Source organism: Drosophila grimshawi, unplaced genomic scaffold (genome assembly GCF_018153295.1).
Source record: "Drosophila grimshawi isolate 15287-2541.00 unplaced genomic scaffold, ASM1815329v1 contig_44, whole genome shotgun sequence".
Classification (NCBI taxonomy): Eukaryota; Metazoa; Arthropoda; class Insecta; order Diptera; family Drosophilidae; genus Drosophila; species Drosophila grimshawi.
The window spans coordinates 6,864,982-6,891,192 of NW_025063240.1; the positions used below are offsets into that span (position 1 = coordinate 6,864,982).

The 26,211-nt window shown below is 39.7% G+C and overlaps 3 protein-coding genes across 5 annotated transcripts; 2 read left to right on the top strand and 1 right to left on the bottom strand.

Moving 5' to 3' along the window:
• Positions 1-210: 210 nt before the first annotated feature.
• LOC6556556 (toll-like receptor 13) lies at positions 211-4,169 on the bottom strand. 3 transcript variants are annotated; one of them, XM_032738324.1, is made up of 6 exons: positions 3,546-4,169; positions 3,023-3,253; positions 2,696-2,923; positions 952-2,564; positions 756-883; positions 211-692 (listed from the first exon to the last, which is right to left on the bottom strand). In XM_032738324.1, the coding sequence occupies exons 1-6, from the start codon at positions 3,907-3,909 to the stop codon at positions 461-463; spliced, it is 2,796 nt and encodes a 931-aa protein (XP_032594215.1). In that variant the 5' UTR covers positions 3,910-4,169; the 3' UTR covers positions 211-460. The 3 variants fall into 3 exon arrangements, with proteins under 3 accessions (XP_032594215.1, XP_043071400.1, XP_032594218.1); XM_043215465.1 differs by lacking the exon at positions 2,696-2,923 and having other exon boundaries at positions 3,546-4,123; XM_032738327.2 differs by lacking the exon at positions 3,546-4,169 and having other exon boundaries at positions 212-692; positions 2,696-2,942; positions 3,023-3,101.
• A 10,353-nt stretch (positions 4,170-14,522) lies between these two features.
• On the top strand, positions 14,523-24,577 carry LOC6556593. The gene is made up of 9 exons (XM_001984986.3): positions 14,523-14,802; positions 15,801-17,141; positions 17,805-17,935; positions 21,426-21,656; positions 21,723-22,047; positions 22,124-22,291; positions 22,577-22,865; positions 22,926-23,370; positions 23,433-24,577. The coding sequence occupies exons 1-9, from the start codon at positions 14,649-14,651 to the stop codon at positions 24,297-24,299; spliced, it is 3,951 nt and encodes a 1,316-aa protein (XP_001985022.3). The 5' UTR covers positions 14,523-14,648; the 3' UTR covers positions 24,300-24,577.
• LOC116805586 (cilia- and flagella-associated protein 157) lies at positions 19,384-21,340 on the top strand. Its single transcript, XM_032738315.1, has one exon. It carries the CDS (start codon positions 19,451-19,453, stop codon positions 21,260-21,262), a length of 1,812 nt encoding a protein of 603 aa, XP_032594206.1. The 5' UTR covers positions 19,384-19,450; the 3' UTR covers positions 21,263-21,340.
• Positions 24,578-26,211: the final 1,634 nt, after the last annotated feature.

Genomic DNA, 26,211 nt, shown 5'->3' on the forward strand with positions numbered 1-26,211 from the left:
TGTATATCGAAGCGGATCATATGTTTGCCGTTGGCGAACGCAGCTTTGATTAGGAATTTACTGATTAAATAAACGCAGGCTCGATATCAGTATCATCAATTGACGGAAATCGTACGCTCGTCTGGGCCATCTCGTGTGGCTTATAAAATCATTTCACCAACAAGACAAAAACACAAGCTTGGTATAGATTAAAAGACCATAACTGCTAATGAGTTTCTTTCTCTCATTTTTATTATTATCATTATCATCTTTATTGTGGAGCCTAGCACTAGACGGTTTCTTCAAGATCTTCACTGTAAAATGGATCTCTGTAGAATGTAGACATTCTATATTGTACAAATCTTCAGATTTTAACAAATTGTTCTTTACAATTGCTTTCTTATTCTAAATATGGTTTTCATGTATATCAGGTACTTAAAAAACTGACTAGGATTCATATTAAGTAAAGCTTTACAGCCCCTTACGCTGGGGCCTTGGAAACTTTTGTTGCAATGCCAATGAGCTCTAAAGATTTTCTTAGGCGCTTCCAAAAGAATTTACGTTCCTCCAAAGTGGGCTGCTTATCTCCTTTACTTGGCCATTTAATATAGGTTTTTATGTCCATTAAATATTGCAGTGTTTTTGGACGTTTACTGCGTGGGATATCCTCCAGAAAAACTAGAATCAAATGCTCCTTGCTCGTTTCAAAAATGCTGTGGAAAATGGAAGAATAATTCTAATTACTTTAAAGCATAAGGCAAGCATTTAGTACGCACCGATGTTGGGCCAGATACATTTCAAATTGACACCAATGACTAAGTAGAAATTTGGATGAGATCAGCAACATAAGTGATCGCGAACGATCCATACACGAAATAATATTATCCAGTATAGTTACACCAATCTGTACCGAATTTAGAATCAGGTGTTAGGCATATGTTAACGAATTATGTTAAAAATAAATTGACATACCTGAAAATCACGTTCGTGCAGACATATTGAAATATCCCCAGACTCCTCAACATTGGGTAACAATTCGTCCAAGAGCCACTGACGATCATTTTGACAGTAGCTAATAAAAATGTCATATATTACACCGGGATCTTCTTCGCTTAGACGATGAAATTTATCAAGAGACTCCTTCGAAGCCCGGGATAAAAGCGCTGCCGATTTGAGAGATGCATAGTAATAGTGAATGTGCCAACGCTTAAGATAAATGATAAATCCAAAAATCAATAAGAACAACAAACTACCAACTACAGCCATCACTACTGTGATATAATGGCTTATTTGCGTTTCAAGATCGCTCAAAATGTTAGTCTGGCAGACTAGGTCTTCCACCAGTAATTTTTCGGTCTCGTCAAAGCACCAGTAATGATTTACATCATAATCCAATAACTGAAATTTCAAATCCGTATCGTTTACTGTATTCGGTGTTGAATCGGGACACCTTTTAGCCATTTGAAATTGCATCTTGATTATATTATTCAGGCGCTTGTAATCTTTAATGTTTTTATAGCTTTCATCTAGCAGTGGCACGTATCGTCGCTTCCACACCACATACTCCATAAGCCGTGTAATGATTGTACCCAACTGATTCACACCGTTAATATTGTTAGTATTCAACTCAGAGATTACATTCTTCAGGATATCGTATGAGCAATCAGCTTCTTTATTATTCTGAGCTGCCACATCGATTACCTTTCGCAGGTTGCAGTTACAGAGAAAGTTATTATCGCCGAGACTGAGATACTCCAGCAGTTCAAAATCCTTAAGCATTTCGATGGTGAGCATGTTGACATTGTTGCTGCGGACACTCAAAACCCTCAATGACAAATTGTTGAAAAACACACTCCGATACCAGTTGCCAATGTGATTGTAGCTCAGGTCGAGTACCTGTAAGCTAACCATAGATTGGAATACATCGCCTGACAGGGCGTTTATATTGTTACCGGCCAAGCCCAGGATCTGCAGATTTTTAAGCGGCTTTAGCCAGCCAATATCCTTTATATTGGAGCGTTCAAAGTAGAGACAAACAAGTGTTTCCCCAATGCCCTCAAAAGCATCGTCGACAATGTTATTTGACACAATTGGATTACCCGACAAATCAAGTCCCTCGAGTATTGTGTTCTTGAACAGGCCATTGGTCATCATGGGAAACGATGTATAACACAAACTGAGATATTTTAGTTTATCTCCCAGATGCGTGAAGGCCACAGCACTATTTCTGGTCATTTTCGAGTGCGAGAGGTCCAAATAGATGAGTTCTGGCAGCATCTTAAATGCGGTTTGATGGATCTTTAGACCATAAAGCAGATTTATGACAACTTCAATAGTTGGCATCGAGAACGGATAGCTATAGCTTAAAACGTTCATGAACGACATGTCTAGATATTGCACTTGTTGTATGTGGAAAAACGTATCCACGTTTATAGTGAAAATCTTATTGTTTGATAGAAAGAGCTTCCGCAGGTTGTTCACATTTTGGAATGCCTCCTTCCTCACATACTCGATGCTGCAGTTACTAATATCTAGCTCCAGAAGATGCGGTAGACTGGGAAAGGTAGCCCATGCAATGCTCTCTTCTAAATAATACAAAATAAATAATAATAGAAGATAAATAGTAATGGCAATGTACGTTGGGAAATTGTAATTGTGTGTTCGATGGGGGTTTAAAATAGTGTGTAAAAGTGCATATGTAAAGTGTATGTCTTACTTGAGGAGCCAAATATATTGTGTTTTTTTTTTAGATTTGTTATGTAATCTTCATAAATGAAGTCTTGTGTTTTTGTGTTGTCAATGTTGTCCCTTGCTTGGTAGTATTGCAAACATTCCCGATCATACAGATCAGAGTTGTAAGTGTTATTTTGTGCTAAACGCTCTTCGCATTTGCTATTAGTTTCATTTTCTGGATATCGTGCCACTTGTAAATACTTCTCAATTGCTGAAATTTCGTAAAGAGCCTGTAATCAGTCTGATTGTGTTTGACTTCGCTAAACAATTGTGTAATCGATTAGAACCTGATCAAAACTTCTCTACTTACCATCCACGTCATGATTGAGGGCGGCAAATTGATTGCCTTGCAGTGATAAATATTTCAGTGACCCCCTCATTGATAATAGAGTTTGAAAGGGTGCTGAATTCAGATTGTTGTAGGCAGCCGAGAAGACTTCAACTTTTTGAAAGCTAAATTTGCGTGCAGCTGTTATTACATTCAACAATTCCATATCCTCTGATATATTAGCATAAGAAATATCCAAATACTTTTTATTCACTGTAGAAAAATAATAAGTTAGCATATTCATTAACTTTGTCATTTTTATAATATATATTAATATGAGCGAATTTTTTATACGCTTAGTTTGATGCAATTTATAAAATAAAAATAAATCATTGTGCAATACAACAGAACAATCGGTAATCTTAATCACAAATTTCGAGTCAATAAATTCTATAATAAATACTAAACATTGATTATCGTTTTATTTTTGATAGGACAAATTGAAACCTGTAGAAACTCTTGCAATATTGCAATTTTACTTAACTGCTTCATTCATATTACTTACTGTACTTGGAAATTGGAGTCCTGAGTGTTCCATTGGGATATGACCATGACAAAATTTGCTGTTTTAGATTATCCAAAATACAAGTATTTCCATCGTCAGTATCGTATTTCACGAAAATTGATTTAAGGTCTGTGTCATTAATATCGTACTGGTTGTTTTCAGCATCGGTGTCTAGCGATGGATTTGCAAATGCTGGACTTAGGGTATCTGCCAAATGGAACGTCCTTAGTTGAGGAGTGTCGTTCGCGGATTCATAAATACTGGACTTTTCTATGTTATCGCCTTTTAAAACCTTTAATCTTGATTGACGTATGTGCAATTGTAGAATAAGCACTATTAGAATTATTTTTAATGTGTGGTACATTTTATAGTCCTTGCAACGTATTGTTCACAAAAGGTTTTGCTTTCTTATCACCAATATGTTTCGTTTCATTGAAATACATATAACTTTATAGATACAATGTCTTTATTCTATCGAAATGGACACTTAAGTTGACACTACTTGTTGATAGATTAGATCCGATTATCCGCTGTTTGTATCTATCTAAAAACGGAACACACTTTTTCTGTAATTTATTTTTGTTTCGTTTGACATACTGCACTCAAGAGAGCAAAAGCGAGACTAATGGTCAATCGAATCGCTGAAATCGTGAACATGTTGTGAGTATGAATAATAGTGTTATGACACGATAGGGCTTATCAATTTTGGCAATATATATTCTTTCGCTTTTGCATGGGTTTCAGTTTCACTTATCAGTTTAGCCGCCTTATGGCAGCCGCGCGCTCCTCTTTGCGCCCACAACTTGACTATTGTGTTCACATTTGCAGACAATACAGAAATGAAATCTAAAAAGTCATCACCAATACGATACGGGGATTTGATGGAGCTCTCTTTCCGCACAACACATTCCTGCTATTGGTCATAATCTAAAGAGAGAATACGAACAAATATATTTGGCTCATAAATTAGCTTAACTACTTTAAATTGAAGTATATAATGCTCAATAATATAGATTATACATTTATAGATATGGCCTCAATGAAAAGTGTGTGCCATTGTTCGCTTTTGCAAAGCTGAGATTAGAGTTGGAATTTGTATGTATTGTACACCCCTTTCAGTTTATATTTTTATCTATAGTGTGATCTTATATATTGCATTTTAAAAAATTGCTTACAATTTTCAAACCAAGCAAATAATAAACAATAGCATTTTCTTTGGTACTGCAAATCATCTTTTGTTGTATTTTTATATTTTTTGAAATGTTATCGAAATAAACTGGATTTTGTAATCGATATTACTCGAAAAATATCGCATGTTGTAATTTGCGATATTTCTACAGGATTCATCATATGACTGTTGAGATGCAATATTTTAAATAGTAATTAATTAAGTTCACATAACATTGTGGTGGATTTTTTTTATTTACATATTTACTAGGCCTACAGTTGTTCATTGTTAGCATTTTTAGTCAGTCACGAGAGAAATGAGCACCTCTAACGTATGCTAACTGTAGGCCACCCACCACCCACCCTACAAAATCCCGATTCCTAAACTAAAACTCACAACAGACGAAGCGACCAGACGTCGCAATACTTGCAATACACAAATCTAAGTCCAACCACCCAATCCACCCTTTTGGGTGGACTACCCCGCCACCTTCGTTAATGTTTAAGCAACCACCTTCTGTTATCACTCGCTCGCTCGCTCTCACTTTCGTCCTCTCTCTCGCACTCGCTTACTCCCTTGCAGCAGCAATTGCCGGCAGTTGGCACGTCCGCAAAGGACATGCAGAAGGACGACATTGTCGGTCGGCCGTGCTTCGGGTGTTCACTCGTGTCATGTTTGTGCTTTGGTTGCGAGATTTGAGTCGCGTGCCTGTCAGTTTGCATGCGTCGCTGTTCGTGGTTGAAAGTCCGTTGCAAGTCGCACCGATTTAAGATACAATAATAGCGTAAAGCGTATCGCTGAAAGTAGCGTATGCGTCGGTCTTTGTGACTCACCAGGCAACACGGTAAAGGCGCCTGAAAATGCCGGGAAATATATTGTTTATGTGAGCAACTCGTCGCCGCGTTTGTTGTGCAGTGTTTTGTGGTCAAGCGCTACTTGAAAATCTCTGAAAATTGAGTTTGGAAATCGCAGTGAAATGCCAAAAGCAAACAATGGCCCTTCAGATTGTCATGGCGTCTTTTTGCGCCAGTAGACAACCAAACAATATGTATCCATACATAAGGATGTGCCCAAATTAAGCTCCTTCAAGTGGTGCTTTAGTTTTTACGTGACTTTCGGGCACATCAACTATAAGTATAAGTATAACCATATGCATCTCCACACAAAGGTAAATGATAACAGCAATTTGAATGCGAATTATGCATTTCCGTGTCACAACTGTCGCGCTCATCGCTGCTGTTGTTGTTGTTGCTGCTGTTCCTGTTGTTATTTGTTGGTGGTGTCTTTAAATTTGCCTGCAATTTGGGGTGTTTTTGACTAAGGAACAGGTATGGGATAATCAATGCCTAGTACACCAAACAGAATTCACTTTGTGTTGTTATTTGAGAGCTACAACTGAGTCTACATATATTTTTATTTGTTTCTATTTTATTTGATCCTAATATTCATATTTTATTTTATTTGGTATTAGTTTACATTACAAAAATAAAACTAAGAATCATAGTTTTCTATTGCATTACAAAAATTATAGAGCTGCTCAAATAATTGGTTTAGTTGCAAAAGAAATAATGGTGCAATTAAGTGCATAAATGAACTTAAACTTCATGTCCTTGCCTTAAGGCATGACAAGGGAAAATACTGAAGTTAGACACTGACCAGACAGGCATAATGGACATGCCGAACAAAAGGAAGAATTCGTCGAAAAGGAAAAATAGAATTTTTGGTTTATTCCCTGCATTAGATGGTAAATGCTCTGAACTCAGTATTGACCTTAGTTGGGGTTGGCCAAATAATTGAAGCAGGCGAGGAAAGCCACAAAAAATGTATACACAAGGTAGGAAAATAATGAAAGGACGACACGCGATAAGCAGCATGGGGGGCACAAACACATGTGAAAAGTCTACGGATCACAAACTATTTGGTGTAAATGAGTTTTTGTATATATATATTCATATATATAACAGCTCAAATTCATTTAAAAACTGAATACTGCGCATATTCTGGAAATTGCTAATAATTTGTGTTAACTTCCTTTTTTGTTGGATCATAGAAAGACGGCTAACGAGAAAACTATTTAAAACAGCAACACATCAAAAATTTTAGTGGCTTGCAAATGAGCAACTATAAAAAAAAAATTTCGTTCATCAGGTTGCCAGTCGAGCAGAAAATGGAGGTTGCGTAATTTGCCACAGTGTTCCAAAGTTGGAACTTGCACTTTTTGCCCAGTTTTTGTACAAGTTTCCTTCCCTTTAATTAAATATAAATATGGCTTTTGCCTGCCAGACAAAAGCAAAAGCTTCGTTTTTTTAAAAATATTTTCATAGTTTTGATTCTTAATCCAGATATCTTTGAGCTAAATAACTTACCAACCAATTTCTTGACATGCTAAACTTTAATCAAAGAATAACAAACTTTTTTCTATGATCTTATTCTTGGTTCATGCACTCTATGTAATTTAATATTTAAAACTTTCCATTATATCTTTATTTACTAGGCATTCTCTTGTGCCTTACAAATTTGGATTAGCGAGTAGCATTGGATTAGTAATTTGTTAAACCAACAATTTACTTTTGACTCGAAGGGCTTTTGTAAGTTTTCATTTCGTAGTGCTCCCTCCTTAGCTACCCATAGTATATGTAAATGGTATGTATAAATGTTTTGAGTGAAGCAGGCGTGTCGTATAACAGCGTCCAAGGCGTGAAGGGGACTTTTTAGAGGGCTTCAGTGCATTTTGCATTTAATTGTAATTTCAACTTTAACAAACTTATGCCAAAATGAGAAGAAGAAGTCTGCTCTGACACTAACAACTAAATAAGTACTTTAATGAAGGTATTTTCTTGGTATAATCATTTCTCATTTAACTGAAATAAGTTTTTGCTTTGTTCACTTTCACAGACTCATTCAATTTTGCCTGATGTGTATTGAGGCAGTTTTCATTTCCACTTGAAGGACTTATAGTGTACTTAATTGCATAAGTTTTTAGTTTATTCTCAAGTTGAAATAAAACTTTACACATTATGCTTAAGGCTTTTCACATTTTATTTAGATTGTAGTGGCTAAGCAAGCTGCACAAACATAAAGTTCCTATGACAACAAAACAAATATCTTTAACTGAAGGAAATGTCGCGCAATTTACCGGATTTATAAAGATTTACGACCACAGAATTCGCCAAAAAAAAAAAATGTCTAAAATTCAATTTGCACGTGTGTCATAAATTTGACAGCAATAAAATTCAATCAAATATTTCATTACAAAATATACAAAAAAATGTAATTTACTTCTGGTGCTAGACGACAGCACATACATAAATTGTACTCACTGTTCCAGTTCCTTACTCCTCTACTCCTGCTTCTTCAGCTCCTCCAGCTTTCTTCTGCCTCACTGCCTGAATGGTGTTTGCTTCCTGGTTCCCGGTTCACCTTAGCTTTCGCTTCCTTTTTCCCCTCCATACCCCCCTCTCGTCTTATTTATGAGTTGCCTGGTGGCTGTGCTGCTGGCTGTCTCCGTCTCTAAAGTGTTGCGCTGATAAGGAGCTGTTCGTCTATGAGGTGTTTGTGTGTCTGTTGGAGGGGCACATTTCAACGCATATTCAAATTAGATTTATCCGTTTACGGTTGAATAACGTCAGCTGGTACATTTTGGACTTGGTCCTGTCAAACATATAAATTTAATGATAATTTTTTTGTCTGATTACATTCAGCGTGTCCTGATTGCTTGTATAAACAATATAAAAATATTTCATAATTTTATTCATGAGTTTTCACAAAAATTACGGAAAATATGCTGACCACACTCTTCTGCCTAAGTGGATACATGTGTTTTAAAAGTTGCCAAAAGCGAGTAATTTAACTTTGTAATGAGGGCCCATAAAGTAGGCGTTTATATTATTTTTGATCACATATTTTTCATATACCATTTTAGTTGTGAAACAATTTTAACCAAACTTTTAACTAATGCTTAACTTTACACTTTATCGGATTACAGTCCTCGAATCAGAAAAAAATACGATCATTTAATTTTAATTAGTAAGGATGATTAATATAAATGTATAAATATTTTATATTTAAAACAGAGTATCAAGACTTCGACCGCATTACAATTTTGAGCTTCGTGATAAGTACTAAAAATACTTTGCATATTTTATGCATACTTGTGTTTTAATAATTCGAGACATGTTCAGCTTATAATTAAATTGCTCAAACATAATAATTATCTTCTTTTTAATGTGCCAAAAAAAACTTCGCTTGATTATAAATATTGACCTGCTATTTCCAACGAGAAGTTTCTGTTAAAATTTAACCGAAGTGTGCACAAAGAATTTAAACTGCTTTTTCTTTGTATTTTATTATTTTTATTGTACGTCTGTTCGCGACATCTCCATTCAATGGGAATAAATGCTCTGGCGCCAAAAAGTCGGCATTAAAAATTGACTATTCAGCAAAAATTCATCCAGCTGTTTGGCCGTCAATGGCATCTAATGAACTTGCTCTACAACGTGCATAAATCTAAATAAAAATACACAATACATGAATGTTTTCGATATCGAGCATAACAATCACTTAGTTTTGGGCTCCACATCCCACCCCCGCCTACCCATCACCGCTTCCATCACCACCCATGGGGACTTTTGCGTCGAGACGCATCGCTTGACGGGATTCAATTTCTAAGACAAATATGAATCTATGATTTGTATGTTGTTTTTTTTTTGTTTTATTTTTTTTTTTTTGCTGACGCTTCGTTGAGTTTTTGGTGTAGTTTTTATTTGTTTGGCTTCCACGCTGTGACTTTGCTGTTGGCCCACTTATTTCGTATAGTTTCATCCCCGATAATCATGAATTCAATTTGTATATGCCAAAATGGGGAGTATTTCTTATCTTTGGCTTAAACGTTTCAAAAATCGATTGCAATATCCTTAGAGAACTTACTGCGCACTTTTTGATAACAAATACTTATGTAAATTCCATAATAGACAATAATTTATGGTAATATTTTCAAATCTCTCATAATTTACTGATTTCATGAGCTGTAAACCAAATTAATTAATCACAAAAAGTAACTCTCTGTTTGACTGTCTATTGAATCCTTGAACAGCTTAACCACAAACTCCAAGCCCATTGACTGTACATTGGAGAGCTCTAACTTAATATTTTAGTATATATTCATAAATGTACATATGTGCGTGGCTAAAGAATTGTCAGAGATGTATGTTGTGGTGAACTGTCTTAGTTTATGGTCTAGTCACTTATTTGACTACAAACCTGTCCTGAGCAACCAAATCAGGGGCGTTGAAAAGGGGGGAGGATGCAAGAAAGCATAAATCTTATTTACAAAAGTTTCCTTAAATGTTTTCCACGTGTAGGGCCCACCATAATGTTTACCTGAGTTGGACACGGGGTCAAGAGTGTCAGAGAACATAAATACATTTAAAATTTTGCTGTAAATAGCTGAGTAAAATGTTGCAGAATAAATTATTTTAGCAAGTTTCCTTTTAAAGTATTCTATAATTTGCTAGTGCAGCCATCGCAATACATATTTACCAACTACAACTTTGACACGAGAGGAAAGAGTGTAAGAAAGTTTTTGTTTTTATGAAGTATACCATTATTTTCTAATGCACTTTCCACAAAAAAACTTTACCAAATACGCCCCTGACGTGTACACGGTCTTGACTATATAAGTTGGTGATTTGTCGCCTCAAATATTGAATAGAGGAGCGACTAGCTCATAAAGCTTTACCCAAAGGTAGTCCAAGCAGCCCACCAACGTCAATGCCTGGTGGCCTGCCTCGGTGACTGAATGAGTCGAGTCCCTTCAAAGGTCCGCTTGCATGCAAGCCAAGCATTTGCCCTGCGGCTGTCTGGGTATATAAATACACAAGCACACACACACACATCTACACACACAGATGCATATACACGTGAGCTTAGAGTGTACTATGTACATTGTAAATGTTCACATTTGTTGCTGCCTGCTCGTTTTATTTTGTGTTATTTCTGTTGCTTATTTATATTTCCATATGGCAGGCAGGCAGGCAACCCTTTAGCTGTCTGAGTTGTTTTAAAATGTTCGCACATGGACCTCATGGTTGGGGCGCCTCATACTTGGAGCCGTAATATGGCGACACATCAAGCGGAAAGTCGGAAAATACGTTGGACTAGTTGCAGTTGGTAGCGCAATGTGGGTGTGTCAGTGAATTTGAGATGCCTTTTGTGGACGTACAACTCGCACTTACTTCTGATAAAGAAGTTAGACATGAGTGTGTGTAATGCTGCTTTAACTAAGCAGCGGAAGTGCTTAGCTGTTGACAAGCAGCCGCCGTTGCTGTGGGGGCATCATCACAGGCATCTCATCTCGCCGTCGCTCTTCTCGAACTCAACCGCATGCACATTCGCATCCTTCAATGCCAATCGCAATCGCATGGCACTGCGGTAGTAGTTTCACTGACATGTCTGCTCTTGTGGAAAATCCGTATAATGCTGCTCGTGTCTGCCACACAATTTGCAGATAATTCGCGTTGCACTCGCACTTGTGTCGTTTCACAACTGGTTGCACGTCAATTTCACTTGCAACGCAGCTTAAACTCAACTGTAATTATAATGAATTGGCCGGGAATGTCGGGGCACATGCAATAATAAGAACGGGGGTCATTGCCACGGTAACAGTTCATAAAATTTGCTATCACAACAAGTGCCAATCCCACAAACAATCATTTAAGTAAGTCCAATAAACTGCACGGTGCGAATAATTGTGGTTTTTGTGGCCAACCTGGCGTATGCGTAATATTTCTGCAACTGTTCGCTACTGCTGTGATATAAGCTTTTTATTGTTTGCGGGGGGTTCGGGGTCAAGTGCAATTTCGTTATGTCTGGTTATAAGGGAGGGAAAGAGCGGTACTTGGCCTCGTTGCAACACCAGCAGCTGCCACTAGTCTTATTTTCGGCTTATAAAAGTAGTTGAAGGTGACACACAAAAGCCTGTCATAGAATACAAAGACAAAGGCAAATGCTTCACGTATATTTCATGAGAATGTCAAATCTAAAAACAACCAACTTTTATATTTATCCAACGTATTTTATTTAGTAAATCTGTTATATATGCTATTGCATTTCTAGTATTTGTAATTCGAAGAATAATTATAGAATCTATGAAGTTTATAACTCTATAGAAAGTCGACGAGTTAACCAGTTAATTAGATATATTTATAAATGTATTTTATATAGTTGATTCTAGCATAAAAAAGCAACTTAACCATGATCTATTAAATACCCTGTCAATATTCTAGTATAATTCCAAGAATGAACATCACATTCAATTATTTTTTATGACTATTTGAAACAATTACTCTTCCCACATGCCAAATAAAAATATAAAATTAAGTATATTTAAATCGCATAAGTCGCGTTGATGACATAATAACGCTCGAAAATCCATTAAGGCTGTTAGCATTTCAAATATTATTTACATTTAGTCATGAATTGGGAGGGGGATACCGCATGTGGGCTAGTTAATGGGCATTTCAATGTGAACGCTCAGCTTGTTCCTCATCCTTATCTACTGATTAGAGGTAAACAGAGCGTGTAAATGTTTGAATACGTATATTTGAAACGAGCATTTCCATTTCCATTTTTCTTCTCTTTTTTTTTTGTTGGTTTTCTTTTTTTTTTTTATATGTGGTTGCTTTTTGCCGCATTTCAGCACTCAGGAAAAATTCAACCCCCGCAAAACACATAAACATCAACACACACACACACACAAAAGCAATGTTAAAGTCTGTAAAATGTGCATAACGTGGAAAACTCGAGGCACAAAGTATAATCGAGTAAGGGAAGCAGCAATGAGAAGAGCGACGCATGCAGACTGGTCATATGCAGGGGCAATGACATTTTGCCTATTTCATACTGCCTCTGCGACAACAACAACAACAACAGCAGCAACAACAAAAACAGCAACGACAACAATACAAGAATATTGACAATTTTCCAATCGCATTCGCTTTGATTTTCTACACATTGCGATTGCTGTGGTCCTCTGATCCATTTCGAATTAGGATGCAGATACAACAGCCTACATCGAAGGGCGGTCCACTCGGACTCGGACCCGGTCGCTGACGCACAGTGCAGCTAATAGTTTTTGCGGGAGAGCAAAACCCCATGCCGCACATTAAAGTCAGATTTACGGCTTTGCCCATGTGTCCTTGCACTCAGAAAAAAATCACCGTAAAAACTATAAAGTTTTCTTTAATTAGAAACTTTAATTTAGATATAGTTTTTAAATATAAGAACACAAATTTCTAAAAATTAGAAAGGCTTGCCATAAATGGACAGCAAATTTTCGAAATATTTTGTATACTTTTTTCATTTATGAAAATTTGTAAAAAGTTATAATGCAAACTTTCATTATTGCAAAAAAAATCCTTTTCTAAAATTCAGAACAAATAGTGAATTTTACTGGCTCATCTTTTAAAGAAAAGAAAATCCTGGTTTTTAGATATACACTTTTTGAATACGAAAGTGATACATTTCTGAAATTCTTTCCCAATTTTTTTTTCTGAGTGTGCGTTTGTGTGCGCTTCATCAATATTTACGATGATGGTGGTGCCGGGCGGGTGCCAGAGATGGCCATCGATAGAGATTTGGAGGTTGGGTTGTGTAAAATGTGCAATTGATTGTAAATTTACTACACTCAGTTGATCATTTTGCATGGGGCACCCAAACTCCCACACGCACAGTGTGACCAAACCCATTCATCCATTTTCCATTTCATATCAATTTCGCTTAATTGGTTTCGACACACAATGAAAGGTTTACCTTTGGTGTGAAATCCATTTAACTGCACTGAAATATTGCAAATTGACAAAAACACACTTTTGTTCTTTGCACTCACTTTGGGCGTGATAAAGCCATTAAGTTTTTCCCCACTTGAAAATATTCGAATTTTTCCGACAAGCATTTCTCGTTGGTTGTTTTTTATCGGCTCTCAGCAGTTAACCTTAAATTTCCATCCCCTTTAATACGGAAACGAGCAACGTTTTGTGAAATATCACCCTGTGGCACGTGTGCCCGACTGGACCAGAACACATTAGGTGGTTACCAAAACCAAATTAGGCCATCTTTGAAAGATGACTGGTGCCCAAACAGACAGTCTGACCAGTTGAGAAAATGAACATACGCACGCGATAGTAATTAATGACCGGACACGGCTCAATGACAGTCGATTTCACTAATAACACATCAGCCATTAGGGTTTTCTCTTTTTTTTTTCAAGTTGAACATGAGCTGAGAATGTTTTGCGGTTTTCCAAATGTCCACCAGCTAGCATGAAGTTAAAAGAAGTTTCGTAATTTGAGTGAAAATTTGAAAAGCGTAAATTGTATTAAAGTTCCAAAAGATATCAACCCCCTTGCAAAATAAGAAGAATGCGTAAATTTTGTTTCACACAAAAGCAACCCCAAAAAAAAGAAGAGAAAACCAACAAATAAATAACAAAATAGAACACAATATGACCATTAATTCGCTGAGTTTTTGTTTAATCAATTTACTAAAAATTGTGCTATAAACACAAAAATCTTTTTATCTGATCATAACTTATGGCAATTACTTTGCTTTTGTGTGGCTTATTGTTATATTTCGCTTAACGCTCTCTTATCTTTGTACTTGCAGAAATGGTGAGCCAAATACCATCGACATTAATTTCTAATGGACAATCTCTAACCGGTCGGAAAGCCAAAAACACAATACCCATACACAATAAATAACAGAGAACAGCTCCTCAGTTGGGCGACTCCTGCCACATACATTGGGTGCATGGTGAGGCGCTCAACCGAGCCGCAACAATAACGGCTCAATTCGTCAAAGCCACCATACAACACCGTCTACAGAGACCGTAAGAGTAGAGAAATAAGGCGAAGGAGGCAGAGGAAGCAGGCAAGACGACAATGGCGAGAAGGAAGCGCACAAGAAGGAAAATGGCAACGAATCGAAAGCGGAAGAAGACAGTTGGCACGTCAGCATCAGGCCTCAAATCAGTAGTCAAGTGGAAGATTATGATATCATCAATAATGCTCCTGCTGCTTTTCGCTGCACAAGTAAGTGACAGTCGTCCCCGTAGTATATATATATATATGTATATAATTCTGTCTTTGCTCAAATTCCGTAGCATCTATCATAAAATAAGGCGCAATTTGTTTTAGCCCAACATTCAGTCTACTTTGTTATGCGTGGAGTTATCAACTCAGTGGGGAATTAGCAGCACTGCGCACTTTATCTTAAGCCTGATTTATGAACGCACATCAAGCTCTGAACAACAACTATTTTGTGTCGCATTTATGAATGAGTTGGCCAGAAGTGCCTATTCAAAAAGACACTAAATAATATGTAGTACGCCAAGTCACTCTTAGCTGCTTCATCCATTACAAATGTCCTTAAGTTGGCTTGAATGCATTCTTATGTTTGTCGGGCAGTTAATGGACTGTATAAAATTGCTTGACAAGTGGACGGAATTAGGGGAAAAACTGTGACCCCCCAAAAGTTTGGACACTTGTCTAAAAGCAAAAGTCAATTCAATTAAGTCAGCTACATATCTTTATTTGATCTCTGGCACTTGGTCGATCAAATCAATTGGTTTTTTATCACATTAGAATAAGCTTTAATGTGTTGATTAGTGTCTGAATAACTCCGAATTAAACTTATTGAATATAAAACGAGTAAATTCGATTAATTTGAATATTTGTCTGTTATGCTTTAATCAATTTAATATGTGTTTGTTTTGTGTGGACGAATAACATACGTTCAATTCCATTTTGTGTTTAGAATGACACAATTCACCTATAGGCAATTTACACAAAGGACATGAACAAAACTGAGTGGAGTCGGTTATAAAAGGCTTTTCTATGCCTATGCCAATTCTGGGCACTTGGGCACAACAAAGAGGCGTCATAAAAGGAAGGCAACTCCTCTTGTTGTCGGAGAATAATAAATTACTGAAAGAGTCTTATCTCTATCTCTTTTTCTCTCTCTTTCTCTATATGCCTGCCTTGAATGTGGTGATTAATTTGTACGTTTGTGTCTTGGCTTCAATTCAACAAAAGGTCACGTGCTGGCGGTTCGAAGGGGTCGCCTGATGTCTCCGAGCACATTTACTGCACTCAGCGGCGACCTGCATGTGCAGATACAATTCACCGGCGAGGATGAGAATGAGAACGATGGGATTGGGAATGGGCATCAGACCAATATAACCGAGCTACAGCCTACAAATCACAGTGTCAGCAGCAACGCCCACTTGAGCACTGCCAGGCCCGACTTGGGCAGGGGCTCGAAAACGGCAACTGAGGGCATGGTAAACACCATAATGAGCACTTTAGTCATTAGCAAAATCGTTAATGATGCTGCGACGTCTGAGGGTGAACCACTGTTGCCACAAAACACGACTAATAGCAGCAACACCAGCAGCAGCAGCAGCTCCACAAATCAGATAGTCCTGCAGCGCAGGCGCAAGGAGGTTGTCCAAAATATACCCCTCTTTCCGGATCCACGACAAAATATCACACAAGTGACGGTGCCCTGCCAGACCTTTGTACGTGGCGGTCTCTACGAGATGCAGGTGGTCAGGAATCTGAAGACGACAACACTCAATCGCAGTGACCCAATTCCCGGATTGACGACAACAACATTGATGCCAACGCAGGATGAGCGATTGCTGCAAACGCTGGACGTGCGATGGCCCAGTGCCGAGATGATTGTCAGCCCGGTCACGTTGCGCACGTATCCCAAGGCGCCCGTTAAGGTCACTCTACGCTTTCCGGAGGTCAATTGCGAGCGGGCACTGCACGGCGATCAACCGCTGCTGCCCGAATTCTGGCTGGAGCTTGTTTACTGTGGCAAGGAGCGCACCTGCGCCCCCAACATTGCCAATGTGTCCAAGTCTAGTGTTCTCTTTGCGGAGCAGGTGCACGGTTATCCCAAGCTGAAGACACTGCAACTGGGCTGTGAACTGTTTGGTTTGGCTGGCAACTATGTCGTCCAGCTGCGGCCCATGACTCCTGCCCTGAATGTGCCGACAACTAGGCGCATGCTCAGCGTAGACTGGAGCAATGAGTACGTATTCAATGTGTATGCACGCAGCATCTTTCCCTGTGATCCGCATTCCGGCGTGGGCGTCCTCTACGAATATCCCGGCTGCATTCTGGAGCAGGGCGATCGGGTGCGTCTCTATGCCAAGTTGCGTGCCGATGTTGCCTCACTGAAGCCACCCACATCGCTGCACTATGTCGCCGAGCAGCGGGTCGTCAAGAGCCAGCACTCACTGTACTTCAGCTGCGATCTATTCACCGAGAAATATGTGGAATACTGTTTCGTCTACGTAAGCCAGGCCATTTCCGGTGCTGTTGCGGATGTTCGCATGGACTGTGTGCCCACATTGCCAGTCAGCGGTGAGTTGTCTTTGAATATCTTTCTCAGATTGTTGCTATCAGAGTGATTATGATTCTCTTGTGAAGTGTGTAAGAAACGTTTCTGCCCACAAGGTATATATATTCTTGATCAGCATGATTACCATTCCATGCAAAGGAGTTAATCAGTATTTTTGAATATATTTGATTGGTTTTTCTCATCTAGAGATGTCAATAATTTCTATAGCCATAACTTTGTAAAACCTTTAACGATTTTCTCAAGTAAATAGCCTTTTGCATGATTTGGCTTCCATATTAATTCAGAATTGAAGTTTAAAAATTCTAGGAAATTATGCAAACTGATTAAACTCTCTTAGCTCTGCTTTCTAGCTGACATTCTAGCAAAAAAAGTACCAGCATCGAATCACTATATCATATTGCTCCCATGAAAACAATTGGTCAACTTTTTAATATTATAAAGAAATTGAAAAATGTGTAGATGGACTCTGATCTGCAAGGGTATGCAATTTTCGATGTACTTAAAAAGCGTTGCTTTTCTGTTAATTGCACAACTTGATTTCTTGGCAATTAAAAGGCGCTTACAAAAGAAAAAACAAGATGATTCTAAGGAGCTTATATTTTGGGCCACTTCTTAACTTCTTAACAACGCTTGCAATTTTCTTAATCATCTTAACTATTTCGCAGATTCCGATACTGGTGGCTGGGGCACGTGGAGTGAGTGGACACCCTGCTCCACAAATTGCTTGGGTGGCACTCGGAATCGCTATCGATTCTGTGATTCGCCGCCGCCTCGATATGGTGCCAAGTTCTGTGAGGTGCGTATTTTAGTTTTATCACTGCTATCGCTGCGTATTCACCCATTAAATAGTTGTGCACAAAAAGTTGTCTTGCTTGGGTTAAATGTAAACCTATTTCGTGTACTACATAATTCGGATACGTGTCGAACTTTCGCTCGAAACTTTTGCTTTTTAACTCTGTCTATAAAGTGTGTAGACACAACTTATTTAGAAACACACACACTCCCATCACATATGTATATATATATATATATTAAAGGTATGTATGTATGTTTATTTGTATCTAGTCTGACTAACAGTTGAGTTCATCCTTCTGTTCATTCTTGCCTCTGCTCGAACCTACAACTAAATCACACACACAAACTTACACACACATTTCTCATTGTTGCGCCGACAAAAAAAAAAGGAAAGGAATGGCAGAGACGGGGGGAGGTGGCAGGGGCAGACAGGGCCAATGCTGTCGGCCATGTTTTTGTTGTGCTGCTGTGTGTGTGTCTGGCAGAGTGTTACAATATTGCGACACTTGCTCCAGATTGCTCGGGTAAATTTACAATGCTGACAACGGGCGGCTGTGGGAAACGCACACTTTATTTATAAGATTTTTTTATTCCAGTTGCTCTCATTGGGCAGACATTGTATTTTGTGCAACTATGGAGCTCATCTACATAGTATAAGTTGTAGACTTTTATGCTTCATTATACCGCCGACTGTTTTCAAAATATGCCTGTTTTTTCATTCTTTTCTTGAGTGAACTGCTAATAATCCTGTTCATACGTTACTTTAGTGTGCTCAAAATTAAATACACTTCAAATTTAAACATTTCGTCGAGTAGACAAGTTTACAGATTTGGTAAACCGTATCGGAAATAACTGCACGGAATACGAACAAGTTATTTGGTCTGCAGCTAACAGGATACTTGAGATGTGTTTGCAACTGCAATAACATTTCCCATTTTACAATGGCGCACTCCACGAATCCTTTGTTTTTGCAATCTCTCTCTATGGTTGCAAGCATCTGCTCATTATCCAAAAGCTTCCGGTAGGAAAATTATGCGATTGTTACACCTGAATTTGAAAGGAATTCCCATTTGTTGAAGTACTTTTGTTTTGCCAGAGTTGTTGAGCACAATTGTCGAATCGGTGGCATTGTTTGATGTGCTTTTAGAAATATGTTAGATATTAAGCAGCAGGAATTTACTCAAGCATTAAGAGAGTAAAGGTTAACTTATATCACGGTTTAGTTAAATACCTTATACGTAGGACAATCTCTCATTTACCTGTGATATATTTCTTTCGCAAAACAGTCAGTATTTGAAACCTTGGCAACAAAAGTTGAACATTGTGTTTAAGTTAAAAAGCTTTCTGCACAAAGCTCATCGCCCTGACAACAAACTGGGCAACATGTTATTTATAGGAATTTCTAGAGTCCACAAAGTCTATAATAACATATAGTAACAGTTGGAATTATTGTACACAAAATTATTGGGCAATCAAACAGTTCAGCTACCAAAGTTATTGAAGGAAATCAATCAAAATGCCGCCAAAAGGAAGAAAGTCGTCGAAACGAACTACAAAGGATAAGGATGTTAACAAAATGTCACAGGTTGATCGCACCTTTTACGAGCTGCAGATAACCGATTTGAACCAGAAACTGAGTCGTCTGCGCTCTCATCTTGCCAGCCTGGATGAGTCGAATGTTGCCCTCACGGCCAAAATGCAGGATATTGACCATGACCGAACCGATGTCGCCGCCCATTTGGAGCGCACTTTGGCCGAACGAAACAATTCAATAACCGAGCTGGAGGAGCGTCTGGTGGAAGTGTCTAAAGTACGCGAAGTGGAGAACCGTGTGGCACAGGAGACAATTTCGGATTTGGAGGGCAAATATAAGGCCATGCATGATCAGTTGACATCCGAGATAAAGCTGCTCAATGGCAAACTGAACTCCTTGGATGAGTTTCGCATACAACGCGACATACTTCTGGCGAAGTTCGATGATCAGGAGGCCGAAACCAAGGAGAAGGAGAAATACCACAAGGAGGCACTCTACAACATGGAGCAGGCAGCCGTTGTCGAGAAGGATGCTCTGAAAAAGGAGGTGGAGGCTAAGCTGCTACAGGTATCCGAGGACTTTACGCGCTCCAGTGAGATCCGCAATGCCGGCTACACTCGACGGCTAATAAGGGAGAACATTGCCCTGCAAAAGGAGATTGATATGCTGGTGATGTCGCAGATCAAGCTACAGCAGCAGTACAACAATCAGAAGGAGAAGCACAAGGAAATCATGGTGCAATACAGCGCTCTGGATCAGATTAAGAATGAGCTCGTGCGCAACTCCATTAACAAGATCAAGATCATCGAAGGCCTGACCAATAACTATGAGGAATTGAAGTGCAAATATGTTGAGGCGCTGCAATATCGTCGAGCCTATGAGGAGCAACAGGAGGCGGATATGCTTGTGGATGCCAAGAACAAGGATGCCGTTGGTAAGGTGCGATCCCTGTGTCGGCGCATCGAGCAGATTACGTTCGAGAAGCGTCACTTGGAGTCGATACACGACCAACACGAAATGGAGATTGTCCGACTGCGCGGCATCATTCAGGAGATCAAAGTGACTGTGCGAGATGCCATCATAAGCCAACGGAGCATCAAGCTCTTCCCGGAGAGACTCGAAGAGGCTAACGTCGATGAACCCCACGTCATTGAGGAAGTCAAAGAGGAAGCCGTGGCCATGAATAAATTATCGCGCATCGATTTGCTCTCCACGCTGATGAACATTGTTAGCTCGCACTCGGCTGAGCTGCCACGCACTCCGTCTGCGGAGTCCATTGGCACCGTCACCTCATCCTTATATACACCTGGTAAAATGGGCTTCATGCCGCACAAGCCGCGGCCAGCTGTCTGTGATCTGTTCAAGACGGAGGTGCACGATCAATTGCCAGATCTACAGGTAGCGCTCCCCGAATGTCTGGTGAAGGGTCAAGTCAAGGGCAAGGATGCGGACAAAATCGTTGATCGAGCATCCATAATCGATGTCGAATTTGGCACCACCTTATATGTGTCATCATCGCGCGAAGATGATAACGTTGAGGTGGAGGAGGAACCGCTTGAGGAACCCGAAGGCTCCAGCACCTCAGTCTCTGTGAAGAAGTCCAGCAGCGAGGGTAGCGCTCCACCACCAGGTCCCACGCCATTGACCAAACCCGAAATAGAAGAAATCGAGAGAGTGGCCGATGTGAAGTCTCTGCAGAGCCAGTCAACTGGTGTCACCGGAACCACTGGCCTAATTGGCGAAGCTGAGGAAATTGATGAGGAGGATGAGTTTGAGATAAATTTGTTCTATTAGTCCATGCATTGCTTGCATCTGTATGTTCTTTAAATTATTTCATTATTTGCCTAAATGATTTAAATAAATGAAATGCCATACGTATTTTATTATCTGTATTTATTAAAATAATTGTATAGACAAATTTTTAAGCACTTAGTCAACCCCTTTTTAATATTTTTAGGGCCCATCTGTGCAATCGGAGAAATGTAACCAGACCGCTGTGGACACCTGGGATTGCATATATGAAACGAGTGGAAACATGCTGACCAAGTCGAATGTCACCGAGGTGCATCAAGAGATTGGACCCGGTTGCCGCTGTGGCTGTATCGTGCATCTGGGCTCTACCAAGCCCAAGCGCATGATAGCCGGCGCCACGCAAAACTGTCCCGGACGTTCCTTTTGGCTCATTCAGGTAGGCAGTGGACTTCCTGAGCTTTCTCCCTCTCGCTCTCTCTCTCTCAAGAGCATTATATTTTAGGTCGACGGTGAGGAGACTATTTGGATGCAGCTGAGCTTTTTACGACTGCCGTGCGGTACGCAGTATATTAAGGTGCGTGATGGACCCTCGTTATCTTCGACGCTGCTGGTGGAGCTCAAGGGAGACGGGGCCACAATGGCCGACATCAGGCGAGCCCCTGGTGAAGATGGAAGTCAAGGCGGCCTTCCGTTAGCCGTCGAGTCCAGTGGAGCCCAGTTGTTGGTAGAATTTTATTCGGGTGACATGACCGGAAATTCAACATCAAATGCCGGCTACACAGCAGCTGCCTGCACCGGTGGTTTTATGGCCAACGTAAAGCCGTTGGGTAAGCTAACATTTAATACGAATTTTCTTATTTATATATATGTAAATATATATTTTTTTATTTCTACTTTATCTAGTGCCGAGAACCATGAGCAATGGCACCACAATATTGGCGTCTACGAGGCTGTCTGTTAAGAGTCGCAACGTGCTGCAAAAGAAATCACTGGCCAAGGTGCGGTTTACTCTGGTGCATCTTAGCGCTATGGTCTTTGCCACTATTATAATTATAATAAGCGCGCTCCTCGGTGAGTAACTAAATAAATAAATACTTAACTTTACTTTGAGTTGCTTGCAATATTTAAAACATGGCGCCAATTATTAAGCACTGTTAAACTGCACTGTTAAACTGCACTGTTATGTTTAACATTTGAAGAGAGACAGAGAGCGCATGTTCTCTCTCTCACAACGCCCCTCTTCAAAAGCCATGCACAATGTTAAGTCTCATTCCATTGCAACCTGTTGATTGACGACATCAGTTTGGATGTTTTGATTGTTTGCTTATTATTTCTGACAACATTTGCGCTCGACAGGTGCCCAGTATATGGTGCGGTATCGCAAGTATCATCTGGCCGTGGCACGTCGTCAGGATGAGGGTTCCCAGTTGCATACACCACGCGATTCGCTGAGCTCACTGCACGGACCGCCATCACGGGCGATTTCGACGACCACACTGCTCTCCGAGGTGATTTATCTGGTGAAGATGCGACCCAAGCACAAGCTGCGCCACTCCATACTGCGCGAGAGCGCCGATGTGGAGAATGTGCATGTCAACGAAACGGAGTTCCAGGATGATGCTGTCAGGGAACAAGTGAGCAAAGGGTAAGCATGGCCGAGAATATTGAAAAGAGAGTTTCCTAAAAAAACCTGTGTACGCTGCAGTGAGGAAGCACCGGGATTTGGCAGCACTGCATCCATGATGACCATAAGGAATGAGCACGCCTCATTGACATCCCTATCGCCGGCAACGGACAGTCTCAGTCCCGTTGGATCACCTTCGTCGGGTGAACCAGAGTTGCAGCGCAACGAGGAGGAGACGGGGCAAACAGTTATTGTGCAGTCACCAGCAGATCCTGCGAGCAGCAAGGACAGTGCCAAGGATTCCGAATCGATCATTTCCTCCGGCATGAGTTCACTGTGCAATAGTCCGCCTCTAAACAGCCATCGGATGAGCAAATACTCGGATCGCTACGATGCAGTCACCCTGAAGCTACTCAGCTCCCGTCTAGACGAAAGTCTGCGTGATGCCAGATCTGTGCACTCTGGCTCCGGTTCCCTATGCCTGGGTCGCATGGGATCGCGCAGTGTTAGCGCTTCTCTAACCAATGTAAGTGCTTGGTATTTGACTGGGATTCATTTGATTACAATTCGCTTTTAATCGCTTTGCAGGGCTGCTATTCTCCGGCAGCTAGCGTAGTCAGCACTGCCACCATACGGACAACTAGCAATCCGAAAGAGTCAAAGGAGAAACAGAATCGCAGGAAGCTACTTGCGCGACCTGGTTCCGAGTTCTCGTTGGGTAATCAGGAAGAGCTGGAGCTTGACTATTATGATTACAATGTGATCAATGCGGGTGCAGCTCCCGGCTCCTACTTGGGCATGGATCCAGCGTATTGCATTTGGATACCACCGTTCGAGGAGACAGCGGAGCGCGAGGACGAGGATAAAACACCAGAGCCAATGTCCGTGCCCGAGGAGACAAATCCCTCATTTGCGGACACACAAATGCCCAAATATGGGCATTTATATCTGTCTCCAGCCGGCAAGTCCAATACCACAGACAGCACTCCTAGCTCTGAGGAACGCTCCTTGCCCAGCAGCCAACAGCAGTCAAAGGCCACCTCACCCAGTGAGCCAAACCAGAAGAGTACTGCTCCTGCCAAGCAACCAACTCCCTTCATGTCTCGCAAACAGCGTCGCCAGGCCAGACAGCAGTTCAGATTAGCTTGTGCTGGTAATGAGTCCGAATCCGGCACCCTTCGCTCCAAACCGGCAGTGGACATAGCGGAAGTGCACCAAAGTCTGATCAAGGATACAAATCAATCAATGTCGGGCTCATATGTGGAGAAGGAAACGCTTGTGGAGAAGGGGTCGAGTGATCTTCAAGACTACCTCGCTCTGGACGACATACAATTCGCGGATGAAAGTGGCAGCGATTACGAGGCAGCTACGCTAAAACAGCAAATGGATCACAGTGCAACCAAGACTCTTCTGGATAATGCAACAAGGACGAAATCAAAAGAGGCTGCCGTCTAAGAAATGGCTCTGTTTAGCAGTTTGTAAATAAATAAATACAGAGGAGAAACAGTATTTTGGATTGATCTAGGAGAGTATGTGTTACGGGTAGATACATATATCAGCAATACGAGTATTAGACCACCAATAGGTTAGTTTGAAGTGATTGGAAATAATATAGACTTAGGCTTAGGCACTTAAATAAGAGATTTCAATTAAACTAGGTTCGAGTAAAGCTCAATTATATATGAACTTCAAAAGCATTTAAATTCAATTCGATGTAGCATGTACATACATATATAGAAATAGATATACATAATATCAAAAACAGAAACTAGTCATTTATAATAAGTGAATGCTTTGTTCTTGTATCTTCAATTGAATATTTCGGTCTTAAAATTAAAATTAGAAACTTTTAATTGCGGCCTTTTTGTGATTATTTATTCACTTATCAAAATCTAGTCCAAATTATTTATTTAATACTCATTTGTAGTCCAGCAAAAATACGAAACTTTGATTACTATGTAAGCAAGTTGATATATTGATCTATATTTGACTATACTTAGTTTCTAGCTTTTATATAAAATCAAAATAAAACAAATGGATATATTACTTAAAACATAATTTAATGTCTTTAACTGAACTTCACTCGCTTGTTTGCCTAGATTCTGTATAAACATTGCTTAGGCTGTGCGGCAAAGCTTTGTTTCTATAGGATATAGACTGTTTCCGCGAAAATCGATAACAATCGTTTGGGGACTTTTCACAAGGAACTAGTAGATGTTTGCTGGCGTTCAAAATACCTGAACATTCGGAATCGAATTGCGTCTGAGTCTCATTTCTATTAACTTGCATAGTTTTTATATATGCCTTCAGTTCTAGACGCTTTAATTCTTGCTTCATCTTTACGATCATCGCGTTATCTCCAAGTGACCTATTTCGGTTCATTGCAATGCAAATACAACATTCACACTTTCGCTGGGGTTTGGGTGATTCTTTCACTTCTATTTTCTTTCGATCTTTCGATTTTTTGGGCAATTCCGATTTAGTTTTCTTTTTTATAACTTTTGGTATTTCTTCAACTGGCGTGTTTTGCATCTCATATGGGTAATGGAGAAATTGATTAACATCAATGTCATTAGTATTTATCAATTCCATTTGGGACAAATCTAATTCACTGCCCTGTAAAAACTTTCTAAATTGATTCACGCGATATTCGTACGTGGATTGGATATTTCTTTCTTCATTTTTTTCCCTAATCTTATTTTCGTGTATCTTATTTGCTATTTGCCTCTTTTTTCTCTCATCTCTATGATTTTCAGATTCCTCAGCTAAGACCGGTCCTTCATAATCCATATCATAGTTATCGGTTGGCGTATTCAAAGTTGACAAGCTTCTTCGGACTATTCCTTTATAGCGGTATCCCCTGAGTACACTATGTAAATCTATGGAGTTTTTTTTTAAGTTATTATGATGGGGAGAGTTCTCAATCTGTCTCTGTTCATCTACAGTTTCTTTTTTATTGAAATCAATATTTGACTCTCTGCTTGATTCATTTGTATGTTTACCAGTTGCATCTTTAAATGTTTCACTTATATTTTCTTCTGTGAATGGCTTTCGATCTCTATTCCAATAATGATTTTTGACAGATTGGATATATTCATCATTTTTTTCCCTAATCATATTTTCGTGTGTTTTATTTGTAATTTGCCCCTTTATTCTCTCATCACTATAATTTTCAGATTTCTCAGCTAAGACCGGTCCGTCATAATCGATTTCATAGTTATCGGTTGGCGTATTCAAAGTTGACAAGCTTATTGGACTTCTCCTGATTAATCCCTTAAAGCGGTATCTCCTGACTACGCTGGGCAAATCTAAGGACCTTGTCTTAAAGTGATCATGATGGGGAGGGTTCTCTATCTGTCTCTGTTCA

Excerpts from the sequence above, each read along its gene's own strand:
- LOC6556556 (XM_032738324.1), bottom strand. The coding sequence starts at position 3,909 with ATGTACCACACATTAAAAATAATTCTAATAGTGCTTATTCTACAATTG. Across the intron at positions 3,254-3,545 it reads GACTCCAATTTCCAAGTACA|TGAATAAAAAGTATTTGGAT; the intron begins GTAAGTAATATG and ends ATTTTTCTACAG. Across the intron at positions 2,924-3,022 it reads CCTCAATCATGACGTGGATG|CAATTGAGAAGTATTTACAA; the intron begins GTAAGTAGAGAA and ends ACGAAATTTCAG.
- LOC116805586 (XM_032738315.1), top strand. The coding sequence starts at position 19,451 with ATGCCGCCAAAAGGAAGAAAGTCGTCGAAACGAACTACAAAGGATAAG.
- LOC6556593 (XM_001984986.3), top strand. The coding sequence starts at position 14,649 with ATGGCGAGAAGGAAGCGCACAAGAAGGAAAATGGCAACGAATCGAAAG. Across the intron at positions 14,803-15,800 it reads GCTTTTCGCTGCACAAGTAA|GTCACGTGCTGGCGGTTCGA; the intron begins GTGACAGTCGTC and ends ATTCAACAAAAG. Across the intron at positions 22,048-22,123 it reads GGCCAACGTAAAGCCGTTGG|TGCCGAGAACCATGAGCAAT; the intron begins GTAAGCTAACAT and ends TACTTTATCTAG.